The sequence below is a fragment of the Lotus japonicus genome, chromosome 3 (assembly GCF_012489685.1).
Source record: "Lotus japonicus ecotype B-129 chromosome 3, LjGifu_v1.2".
Classification (NCBI taxonomy): domain Eukaryota; kingdom Viridiplantae; phylum Streptophyta; class Magnoliopsida; order Fabales; family Fabaceae; genus Lotus; species Lotus japonicus.
Genome location: NC_080043.1, coordinates 63242210 through 63253692, shown reverse-complemented (window position 1 = coordinate 63253692; position 11483 = coordinate 63242210). Strand labels below are relative to the sequence as shown.

At 35.7% G+C, this 11483-nt stretch overlaps 2 protein-coding genes across 2 annotated transcripts; one reads left to right on the top strand and one right to left on the bottom strand.

Moving 5' to 3' along the window:
- The first annotated feature begins 716 nt into the window (after window positions 1-716).
- LOC130745225 (vacuolar protein sorting-associated protein 36) lies at window positions 717-6306 on the top strand. Its single transcript, XM_057597389.1, has 8 exons — window positions 717-1463; window positions 2320-2523; window positions 3470-3563; window positions 3663-3720; window positions 3805-3874; window positions 5407-5542; window positions 5622-5706; window positions 5888-6306. Exons 1-8 carry the CDS (start codon window positions 825-827, stop codon window positions 5943-5945), a joined length of 1344 nt encoding a protein of 447 aa, XP_057453372.1. The 5' UTR covers window positions 717-824; the 3' UTR covers window positions 5946-6306.
- A 92-nt stretch (window positions 6307-6398) lies between these two features.
- Window positions 6399-11095, bottom strand: LOC130745226 (NADH--cytochrome b5 reductase 1-like). The gene is made up of 9 exons (XM_057597390.1): window positions 10873-11095; window positions 9528-9669; window positions 9309-9399; window positions 9125-9202; window positions 8769-8849; window positions 8463-8552; window positions 7558-7623; window positions 6883-6969; window positions 6399-6771 (listed from the first exon to the last, which is right to left on the bottom strand). The coding sequence occupies exons 1-9, from the start codon at window positions 11033-11035 to the stop codon at window positions 6679-6681; spliced, it is 891 nt and encodes a 296-aa protein (XP_057453373.1). The 5' UTR covers window positions 11036-11095; the 3' UTR covers window positions 6399-6678.
- Window positions 11096-11483: the final 388 nt, after the last annotated feature.

Genomic DNA, 11483 nt, shown 5'->3' with positions numbered 1-11483 from the left:
TAGTTACTGAGACCCCTAGTTTTACCCTTAATATATACCTCTATGTTCCCAAGCAAAATGAGACATTTGAAACCCATATTTGTAAGATGATACATGCAGTTATTGAAAATGTAGCATAGAACAAAGGCTTGAGCCAGATAGAACCACTCATTACAAACCATGGAACATCAATAGAACATGATAAAGCTTTCAAGTTTAACCCACAGCTCCCTCAAAAAATGAGCTCGAGAACTTCCATACACGAAAGTAGTAAGAAAAAAAAAACGATCTTCCTTCACTAGTTTGATCATTGAAAAATATATATTCTATTCTTATATCCATGCGGAAACACTTTTAATACTCATTCACATACTCGTGTCTTTGCCTATTACTCGTAATTTAATTAATCAAAATAGAGTATTGTGCTTTTGAATCAAGAACCCATACACTTAAAGGATTAGAGAAATGCAATAAAAGTCATTTTAATGCTATTTTCTAACTCTAATAGGAGTTTAATAACCATGAACTCATTTTTTTTTACATCGGAAAGATAAATTGCACCCGTCAAGAATCGATCCATGGACCTCCCATACCCAATTCATATGTCCCGGCTCCTACGACTTAAGCTATCTTACGGGGACGCACTCGTACTCTCATGTGTTAACAAGTTTTACAACTTAAAAAAAAAAACAAGTTTTACATGTACTACATCTTATCAAAATTCGTTTTTTCAGTTTTTGTTACATCATAAATGAATTATGCAAAGAAGTGAAAGTGATTTTGATGAACGGTCAAAGGGTCACAGTTCAACTCCAATTTGAACTGAAACCTTGAAACTTTCTCCGATGGCCGGAAACTGCTTACCGGCGGTGAAGCTCACCGGAAGTGGCCGGCCGGTACTATTACCGAACGAGATCGAGTGCTTCTTCCTCTCCGGCGTCGACCTTCTCTGCGAAGACGAACCCAACTCCTGGTTCCCTCACCTCAAATCCGGCCTCCTCATCCTCACCACCCACCGCCTCCTCTGGCTCCCCGAACCCGCCGACGGCGGCACTTCCTCCGCTGTCCACCTCGCCGCGATCTCCCACATCTTCCCTCACAAGAAGTCCCTCAAGTCCGTCTTCGCCTCGCCTAGGGTCCGTTTCCAGGTTTCGCCGTCGCCGGAGGGCGGAGTTGCTGCATCGGGGTCGAGGTCTGTGGTGGCCACTATTGTGGTGAGGGGGAAGGGGGAATTCGACGCGTTTGTGGCTAAGTTTTGGGAGAATTGGCGCGCCAGGGCGTGGGAGGAGGCGGAGAGTGGTCAGAGTTCGGGGGCGAATGTGGCGGCGACGGCGGCAACGTCATCGTCGTCGGGTGGGATTTATGGGAGGGACGGGACGGTGAGGATGGTGGGAGTGTCGGGGATATTGAGGAAGGAGCAGGAAATGTGGGAGAGTACTGATAAGAGCTTGCAGGATGCTTTTCAGGATTTGAATGCTCTCATGGTAATGTGTCTATGTCTATATTGTTTTTGATAATTTTGATAATTTGCTGCTTGTTGGACCAAATTAGTGGTATGTATGAGGTTTTGGTAGAAGGAAGATAACTAGATGAATTGGATTGGATTGAATTTTGTTTCCCAAAGTCTATTTGGTTTCGATTTAATGGTCGAGGGAGCTTTAATTATGGCTTTGATTAATAGGATTCTGTTCAGTATTCACAAGTGCATCATTTTTGAAATCTTAATGTTTTATCATGGCTTGCTTGGGCCATGATAGTAATGACGGTGACGTTGGATCTATATAGCTGAACTCACTCAGTGGGAAATGCTAATATGCTTTGGTTCTTGTTGTTATATGCTTTTCTTGGGTCATTAGTTACAAGGAAATATTTGGTGGTGGTTGCTATGTTTGCGTATATATAAGCTGCATGTTTATATCATGCTGGCTAAGGCATTCTAAACAATATTATTCCTGCAAACTAATCATGTGGATTTATGAAATTTTATTTCCGTCTTGTCTTGAGGTTTAGGCGGTGTAAATTATGTATGTGGAGTAATTTGGGGACACTTAGTTAAGCAAAAGGGAAACATCACTCTATTTGATTTTGGTCCAGGGAAGTGAATGCTAATCCAATAAACAGAACCTCACTAGTTTTGTGTCAATTTTGTAGGTGTACTTTTGAGCTGAGTTTTAGCTTATGTTTTGCAAACAGACGTTAAACAGTTGATTCATCTGCTTGATTATGACAATTGTAGTTATCTCTAGAATTGCTACTATGCAGAAATTCTTTAACTATTTCATTTTTGGTTCATATTAAGCTTAAACTGCTTTATGTCTTGGGATGATGCTGAATTTGCAGAGCAAGGCTAAAGAAATGGTGATGCTAGCAGAGAAAATGAGGCAAAAACTTTTGTCTGGCTCAAATTCTCAAACCAATGCAACTAATGAGGAGGAGATGGGTACAAAGGAAGAGATGCAAGATTGGTTATTGAGCGTTGGTATAATATCCCCTGTTACCAAAGAGTCTGCGGGTGCTATGTATCATCAGCAGTTATCTCGTCAGGTACTATCATCCGTTCTTGTAATAATGAGTTATTTCCGTTGTTATCACAAGATCGTGCGAATTGATGTGCTTTTAAGAAAGATTGTTGTTATTACTTCCAGTATTTTCGCGTTAACATTCAAAACACTGATTTTATTTACACAATTCACAGTTGGGGATTTTTATCATGGAGCCTTTTATTCCTTTCATTTTTAATGGGGGATCTCTCATGATGTCCTGTTCACTGATTTAAAAATAATCATGTCCAAAGTCTCTGGACATTTCAAGTTTTGCTAGTGTACAGGAACAATGAAACATTCATGAAATTGAAATATGATTATAGTGTTGAACCATATGTTGATGAACATGTTGAATATGGATTTTTGTTTGCCTCATTGCCTTTGGTGATGGCAATGAAAGATTGACATGGGGGTACTATCAAGGGCAGATGGTGTTGGAGAGGAAAGTATACTCAAAACCAAGCCAAAAGGAATAACATGGGCTAAGTCAGAGGAATAGTAGAGTAGCATGGATCAAATAGATAATAGGAGATTTCTTGTACATAAAACAATAGTAGAAATCATGCTGCACACAAAGTATTGTAACTTGTAAGACAAGGGTTCTACTTCTTTGCTGTAAAAAATTGTGGCCTTTTGACTTAATTGTTGTGCAAGAGCCTAGGGAGAGATCTCTTATTCATCCTCTCTATTCTTTGGGAGGAAGCTATGAGCAGTTATTTTTGATAGTTTTCTTACTAACATGCTTTCAAGCTGCATCTTCATATTATTTAATATGTTTTCTCACTTGAATAGAAGTAATGGGAAAAATGTTTTCAAGGTTTTGGAGTTATTATTTTCTGATGTATAAAAGAAAAGGTTTTGGAGTTATTGATGCTTGCTTGGCTGGTTGCATTTTGGTGGTGTGCTGTTCGTTTAAAATATTCTAATTTGTCCTTACTAATACGTAGTTGGCAGATTTTGTTAAAGTTCCACTTGAGAGAGCTGGAGGAATTATCAATCTTATTGATATTTATTGTCTCTTCAATCGTGCTCGTGGCACAGGTTTCAGTACTCTGCCTTGTATGTTCCCTCAGACATGATTATCTTTCAAGTTGTACATTTGAATTAATACCTCCCTTGTTTTGGTTGTCTAATAAACAGAATTGATCTCACCTGATGATTTGTTGCAAGCATGCTCTTTGTGGGAAAAGTTTGATGTGTATGTATTATCTTCTATTTTAATTACATCTGTTACCATGTTCTTGTTTGTTGTACTTCCATACATTATGTTAAATTGTTTCAGCCCAGTCGTTCTACGGAAGTTTGATAGAGGAGTCATGGTAATACAGACTAAGTCCCACAGTGATGAGGAGGCAAGTTTATTTTATCTTTTCATCTGTGGTTATTTTTATATCTGTTGAAGGTTTTACGAATTATCACTGTTATTAACTTGGGAAAAGCATCCTTGTCTTTTGGTTGTCATCTTATGGATTTTGGGCTGCACTCTAATTGTGAGAGATCATGTTGGTGGGTTATTGTTGAATAGCATTAGCTTGAATTTATACTAGTTATGTTTTCCAATTAGCCCGGGGCTCTTTAGACTTTTGCTTAGGTTCTTCCCAGAAAATGTAATAGGTTGGGTGGATCCCACACGTGAGTGGGGATCCATGCCATGTCAACTATTTATGACTGTGGTAACTGGTAAAAGCATTGTTGTATAAACCACACCACCCTGGCTAGCCAGATCACAAAGTTAGTGATCTGACTTTTTGGTTGGTGAGTATGAATTTTTCTGACCGTTTTTGAAAATGAACTGGTTTAAATCGGGTTGAACTGATGTTGAACTTAAAAAGATGAGCCATTATGATGAGCTTTGCAAACTTAAGGAAGAAATATGAGCATGAAAAAGTGGAAGAAATCAAATCTCTGTTTTTGCAGAATGGAAGTATGTGGATTGTGGAAACTATAAACGAGGTTGAGTTTGGTTCTTCTGCTGGGACCTTCTTTTTGTGCTTCATTTTTGCATCAAGAAGTATTCCTAGTTTCTGATTTAGCTTTGTGCTTCCTTTTTTTTGCTTTTCTTGCTTTGTATACTTTCATTGACTTTGATTCTGATTAGTTTAGGGTTCTTTTATTATGCTTGCACGTTTAGGTTATGGTTAACTTCACTATGGAGGACAGAATTGTCAGTTCCTTGTTAGTCTGTTCAATGAGGTAGTTGGAGCTAGTTAGGATTAGTTGGGACTAAGATAGATGGAGAGGTAGGCTATGTTATATATAAATAATAGGAAGGGATGAGACTTGAGAGCGAGACTAGCTAGTCATTTTATGAGAGAGTTGGGGCCTTAGGTTAAAGAGATACTGACCCTCAAAGATCTGCAGCGCCGTATCTGTAATCATGGGAGATTTCCTCTATTCTTTCTAGTTTAGTACAAGGTTCCTAGCATTTCTCTTGCATAAATTTTGTTTACTGTTTGACTGTTTGTATTTCTTCTTGTTAGACCACTGGATTAGCGATTGAACTAGTGACCAGTTGATCTGACCTTTTGAATGCTGGATCTCCCATTCTTAATTTTGAGAAGATTTTTATATCTGTAACAGACTATGCAATATCTGCCAAATTTTGTTGATTTCCATTAACTGATCCTCCCCTTTGCTATATAAATCTCTTGGGGTGTGATCTTTCAATGGGTTGCTACACAGACTTGAAGTTATATCTTAGATTAATTAATTCATTCTTCTGTCCTGTGTTTTTATATTGGATAAGGTAAAAGAATGTGTTGTATATAACTTTTGTAAGGTTTTCAATTTTCATTTACGTTTTTGTTATTGAAATTAACTTCTACTAATGTTGAACTGGAAGATGGTCAAATTAGACTTCATTAACAAACTGCTATTGGTGTAGGTTTTCGCTAAAATCAAGGTGCTTGTTATGAAGCCTGATGCTCTCCGAGCTGGAATAAGTGCTAGTGACGCTGCAATGACACTGGCAGTTGCCCCAGCAATGGCAAAGGAACATCTCTTGTCTGCTGAGAGCAAGGGTACACTGCTGTACCACTACTTTCCACAATATGTTCAATTAAATACCTGTATTCTGATTTTTTGCCAAATCTTTCCCAGGTATACTGTGCAGAGATATAAGCCCTGATGGATTTCGCTTTTATATTAATTTGTTCCCTGAAATCGATCGAGATGATATGCATGTGTAAGTAAACTTTCTATATACGTTGTTTTGGCTTCCTTTTACATTAATTGCTATCCCTGTTCCTACATCTCATTGGTTTCTAGTTTAATAGTTCAATGATAGAAGATGATTTTGTTCATTGATTGATTTCATAATCATAAGTTGTTTTGTGATATTTGGTTGCACACTGCCATTTATACAGAGTGAAAGATCAAGGGATTTATGCCTCCTGGGTAAGTGCAAACCATGCTCATGGTTAGAGTTGCAAGCTTGTGCAATTCAATACAGGGTATTGACAAATTTTGAGTGTTAATAACTGGCCTGGCTTGAGCTAGTTCATGTGCCTGTTAGTCTGTTGCCCCTTTTAATAATTGTATATAAGGGAGGGGCATATTTGTTGAGTATAAGATAGGAGGAGTTAATTTTGATCATATAACCTTCCATGGATAGTCAAGTTGATTTTTATTTGATCAAATTTGCCAGATTTTGATTGTTAAGAACTGGCCCCTCTTGAGCTAGTTCACGTCTGTTTTGCTCCTTCTAATCATTATATACAAGGGGCATATTTGTTTTGATCATTTATTTATGTTTTATAGTTAAGGTCAATTCCTCTCATGAAAAGCTTCCACTCTTTCTCTATCTCACTCTCTCCACAGAGTTTTAATTTGCTTCAGCCAATGTTAGATTTACATTGTAGAGAACATTTAACCATGAGAAAGATGAAAGATCTGATGACATTTTATTCATTTGAATTCGGCTAGCACTGGCTGAATTTGCCTATTTGGCATATGGAAGCTTGCACTAAAGCTCAGTGTTGTGCCTTCCCTTGCTAGCATCGATCATTGCCCTTTTTGTTGGATTTCAATATGAAATGAATTTTGTTTTTCATCAGTCATTACGAAATGAATGAAGTAATTAAGTTTGCTTAGCACACATGTAGAATACAATCAAATAACAAGCATTTCAGGAATTTGAGGAGTAAAAGTTGAGCTGTTAGAACTCGAACTGCATGGTTGATGTGTACCCAAGTGTGTTAAGGTGATTAGCAATGGCTTTGTTCATGGGTGGTGGACCGCACCTAAGTATCTGCAATAAGGAACCATATTTAAAATTATATATAGGTGGTGAATATAATTTGATCTAGCAATACATAGTCAATGTGAAAAAGAATTTTGATTCCTTTCTTATTTGTTCAACCTGGATATCTGGGGACGGTGCTGGACAATGGGAGTCAATCATCTCCTTCGATATGAACCCAACCCCTCCATTCCATTCAGTAGGAGGCTGTCAAGTGTTGAAAATATCAAACATTTTACACTGAAGAGCTAATTACTGATAGCTATGAGCAAAATTTTATGCTACTCCACTAAAATTGGGTTAATAATAAGAATTTGGAGTAACTTAGTATCCATGGGGTCATATATTCATGTTTAGTTCTACCAATGTAAAAAAAAAACCAACAACTAATATTTATTGTTGACAATAAAGCCTTTTATCAATTACTAACCAGAAACCATATCATATGATATGATAAAATGAAATTTTGCAAAGAAATCCTTATTTCAAATTTCCTTTTTTTTTTTTTTTTGTCTTAGTTGGGTGTAAATCTGTTTGTGAAACTGCAACAGTTTTTCCCAACATGACTTTCGTGGGTCTTAAACTTGTGTTATCGCTCGTACTGGGTTAAATTTGTGTACCACTAAATTAACACATTGGCAATTTGATACCTCTGAATTTGCACTGGTATTTCATATAATATAATCTTTTTTTCAGAGATCGTATAATTAAGACGGATACTAGAAATAATGGACCATGCATGTTACTAGTTGTAAGAAAGGAACAAATTGTCATCTTTTGGATAGAGCAACCAACCTTGTTAAGAACATGGTAGAGTTGGAATCTGTAAGGGTATATGTTCGCAAAGTTGTCTAGTTCTTCCTGCAGCACCAAACATATCAATCACAATAGCATTTTTTGTTGACAAAAAAAAAGTTGTCTATATGACCCATGAGAAAGTTTGGGTTAAATAACATACCATTCAATCACATTGGAGATAAGTGAGTTGGAAAATAATTAATAAATAAAATATAGAAATTCCAACTCACTTATCTTCAATGTGATTGGATGATGAGTTATTTAACCAAAACTTTTTCATGGGTCATTTAGACAACCCAACAAAAAACAATAACATTTTTAAATTCGGATTATTCTTCAAACCTTTCCTTTTCTTTTTTTCGCTTTTACTTGTCGAGAGAGTTTTCTTTTAAATATTTTTACCATGTTAAAAATCGGGAGAAAGTAATTTTCAAAAGAAAAAATTAAGAGAGAAGAGCCAATCTTATTCTTATCCCAAAATCAATGAGTAATGAGTAATTTTGTGGAATAACATTTATCTCATTTTTTTCTAACCCAGCAAAAAGTATGTATGATGTAACTCTTTTTTGTCAAAAGTTCACTTTTCTAGGTAAGGGTATGCCAATAATAGTGGCTAATCCCTTGTTACATGTGCTCACACTAAACCATAAACGAATAGCCACAAAATGTGCTTCATTCCCATGACCGATGATCGAATTCACAATCTCATAATTAAAGGATGAGATTAGCTAACTAAATGACACATGTTAATCAACTTATTTTTAATCGAAAGAAAATGAGGCTAAGCAACCGAAGTGGGATTTGGTAACAACTAACAACGTTACCTTTTTCTCCCTTAATTGTTTTTTCTCTAAATCAGGAAGGAAACAAAGCTTAAGGGAAGTATTTGGTAACTAGGTTACCTTTAAAAGAATATCGTCCACAGTCACATTGGCGTAAATGAGGTACACCTTTGTTTTGTCCTTAGGATTTTCTAGTATGGCTCTTATTAGCTGCAACAAAATGACATGGACACAAAAAGTAAGGTCATTTTCTATCAACTTCCAATCAATTCTAGAATTAGAAAATAATAACAAACACCTTCAATAAATTGTTTTATTTGAACAAAGTCCACATGTGGGTTAGTAAAAATGTAAAATGGCTTGAGTATGCACAAATGACCAAATAAAAAGTGCTTTTGGAGTACCTAAAAGTAAAACTATATGTACCTGAAACATTGGGGTAATGCCTGAACCACCAGCAATCATTCCAAATGCTCTAACTTGCCCAGGTTTGTAGCCAAAACGCCCCTACATTACAAGCTCCGTGTGCATACCCATTATTACACTTACATTATTAGTCCTTTCGGATACCAACTTATTAAAGTTTTATCTACTATAAAAAAACACTAGATAAATTCAAATAAATATTCTTGATCTGCATCCAAACATGTTCAATTTCGTATATGTGCTTTTAGCCTTTTCAAGTACTAGTATATGATTTAGAGCTTCAATTTTATTTTATTTTTCAAATAGTTTAGTTTTTCAAATAATTTTCATTCTCCATATAAGAAGGAATTTAGTACCTTTGGACCCTTGACGGCCAAGCTGTCACCTTCTTTCATTTGTCTAAAATGGTGGGACATCTTTCCATTTGGGTACATCTGTTTTGTTTGCAAGTACATGGTGAGCATGATTATATTGTCACAAGGAACAACATTAACAATAAATACAAAAAGGTAACCAATGTGTCAAAATAAAAAATTGTACCTTGACAACCAAGTCAAAGTAGCCACGATCTGAATCCAACGTGATTGGGGTGTATGATCTCATAACTTCCTCTCCTTGGCTATCTCTTCCCCTGCTTAGTTAATTAACAGTTAATTATATAAAATGATGATACATAATTTGTTATGATTTTATTTAAAAAGATTCTTATTTTTATTATATTATTTGAACTTGGGAAGTGTGTGTTATATGTTTTCAAACCTGGCACGTATGTGTTTACCAACAGGAAGGCCCAATATAGAAGATGGAGTGGGAAGGGCAAATCTGAATCTTGCAGCGTTGGGGCTCAGCTGGGTCTTCTTCACAAGTTTGAATTCTTTGAAATTTTGGGGGTCCAAGCTACCTGAATCAAAATTTTGTGGTTTAGGGTGTGACCAATTTGCATTCTATATATGCATTCTTATTAAGAATGACAATTATTTTTTATGAGCAAAATATTTGTTTCTTTTGGTGTTTCTTTTGATGTTGAAATTTGCTCTCGTAAATTCGAGTGAAGTGAGCTAAAAGCAAGAAAATCTCCTAAAAGTGTGATTACAAGAGATCGAATTTTCAACATAGGAGTTCAACTTAAATGAGATGAAAGGATACTTAAGACAAAATCTTCATCTCATAAACTGTTCGGAGCATACCAAAGAAGGTCGCTTCTAAGCTCCAGCACATGATGAAGAATTTACAGCCTCGTTGATTTTTAAAATTTTACTTAATCTCTTTTTTATTTGCCATCAAGTTTTCACTGCTTGTAAAATAGTGCTTGCATGAAGGCGTAAACGACCTAACATGAAATTCTTGTTGACAAGGCTCTCTCTTAATCTGATAGTCAAAAAATGAGGTGAGCAACCACCACACCACTTCTTATAGTTACAATATTATTTATTTAAATGATTACTTTGAGCGCTTTTTTGTGCTTAACTTTTGATACTTAAAAAATGCATGCATTCATAACTTATTTTCCACTTTTTCTTCTGGGAAATGATTTTTGTTATGAAAGTTTCCCAACAAGAGACACACTCACACACGAATGACTCATCTCCAATTAAATTCATTATTTTATTGTTAGTAGGTTTGAAATTTTTTAGATACAATTTTATTATTTTATATGTAGTATATATTTCCTCCATCTCTCTATTCTTATTTTTGGTGGACACTTTCCTTTTGTGATCACCGACAACTCCTATTGCTTTATTGATTTCAACTATGTTAAACCATAATGTAAAGTTAATATCACCCATCTGTTGCGGCTATTAATGAATCCTTATGCATTAAGGTTGAGGCACCGAATTTATGAGATAAAGACATGCAATTTTAAATAAGGCTTTATCCTTCTTCGGATGCCACACAAAATTGAGACAAAAGGTGGGGATTTTTTTTAGATAGAAAAATGTCCACAACTAGAGAAATAGGTTGGATTTAGACAGGTAGAAGATTTATGTTTTTTTTTTTTGAAAGAACAGGTAGAAGATTTATGTTAGAACTGAAATGAGATGTGTTTTGGAAGAACTTCGAAAATGATTCAAATAAAATCTAGAAGTAGTGAGATTAATAGTACCTTTGGGATTCTTCATGCGATAGTAAATTAAAGCTGCAGTAAGGCCCACAGCAACAAGAGCAACTGCACCACCAAGCAGTTCAGACTCTAAGTTCTTACCAAAGGGCAATGACTTGAAGTCCAATGTGGGGAAGCGAAGTGACATTTTGAACGGTAGTTCCATTGTACGTTTTGCAAGAAGTTAAATTGCCAAATCAACAACTACTTTAGAGTTCAGACACCCACAATTCAAAGGATATATATATGTGCATTAATATCAAGCTTTTTCCTTTTAATTAACTAGTGATTCTTTTCTTTCTCTTACTCTACTAATTTGTTCTCATGAAATGAAGCAAAGAATAATCCCAAGCGTCTCACGAAGGACACAAATATTCTGCATTTTTTACATCTTCGAAATAAAATTGTGGATGCATTGGAGGATAAAGATGAGCATCTGCATATTTACAAATTTTACATATAGGATATAAGTAACTAGAGGTGGAACCCCACTATGGGCTCTTATGTAATTAGTAGTTTCAAAGAGGGAAAATAATGTTAGTAAATATGCAATGGTTGAAGACACTCAAAGTGAGAAAGGATGTTAGAGAGAGAAAGAAAATAGTCAAAATACT

Excerpts from the sequence above, each read along its gene's own strand:
- LOC130745226 (XM_057597390.1), bottom strand. The coding sequence starts at position 11,035 with ATGGAACTACCGTTCAAAATGTCACTTCGCTTCCCCACATTGGACTTC. Across the intron at positions 9,203-9,308 it reads ACTTTGACTTGGTTGTCAAG|ATGTACCCAAATGGAAAGAT; the intron begins GTACAATTTTTT and ends CAAACAAAACAG. Across the intron at positions 6,772-6,882 it reads CACCGTCCCCAGATATCCAG|ATACTTAGGTGCGGTCCACC; the intron begins GTTGAACAAATA and ends TCCTTATTGCAG.
- LOC130745225 (XM_057597389.1), top strand. The coding sequence starts at position 825 with ATGGCCGGAAACTGCTTACCGGCGGTGAAGCTCACCGGAAGTGGCCGG. Across the intron at positions 2,524-3,469 it reads ATCAGCAGTTATCTCGTCAG|TTGGCAGATTTTGTTAAAGT; the intron begins GTACTATCATCC and ends ACTAATACGTAG. Across the intron at positions 5,543-5,621 it reads CTTGTCTGCTGAGAGCAAGG|GTATACTGTGCAGAGATATA; the intron begins GTACACTGCTGT and ends AATCTTTCCCAG.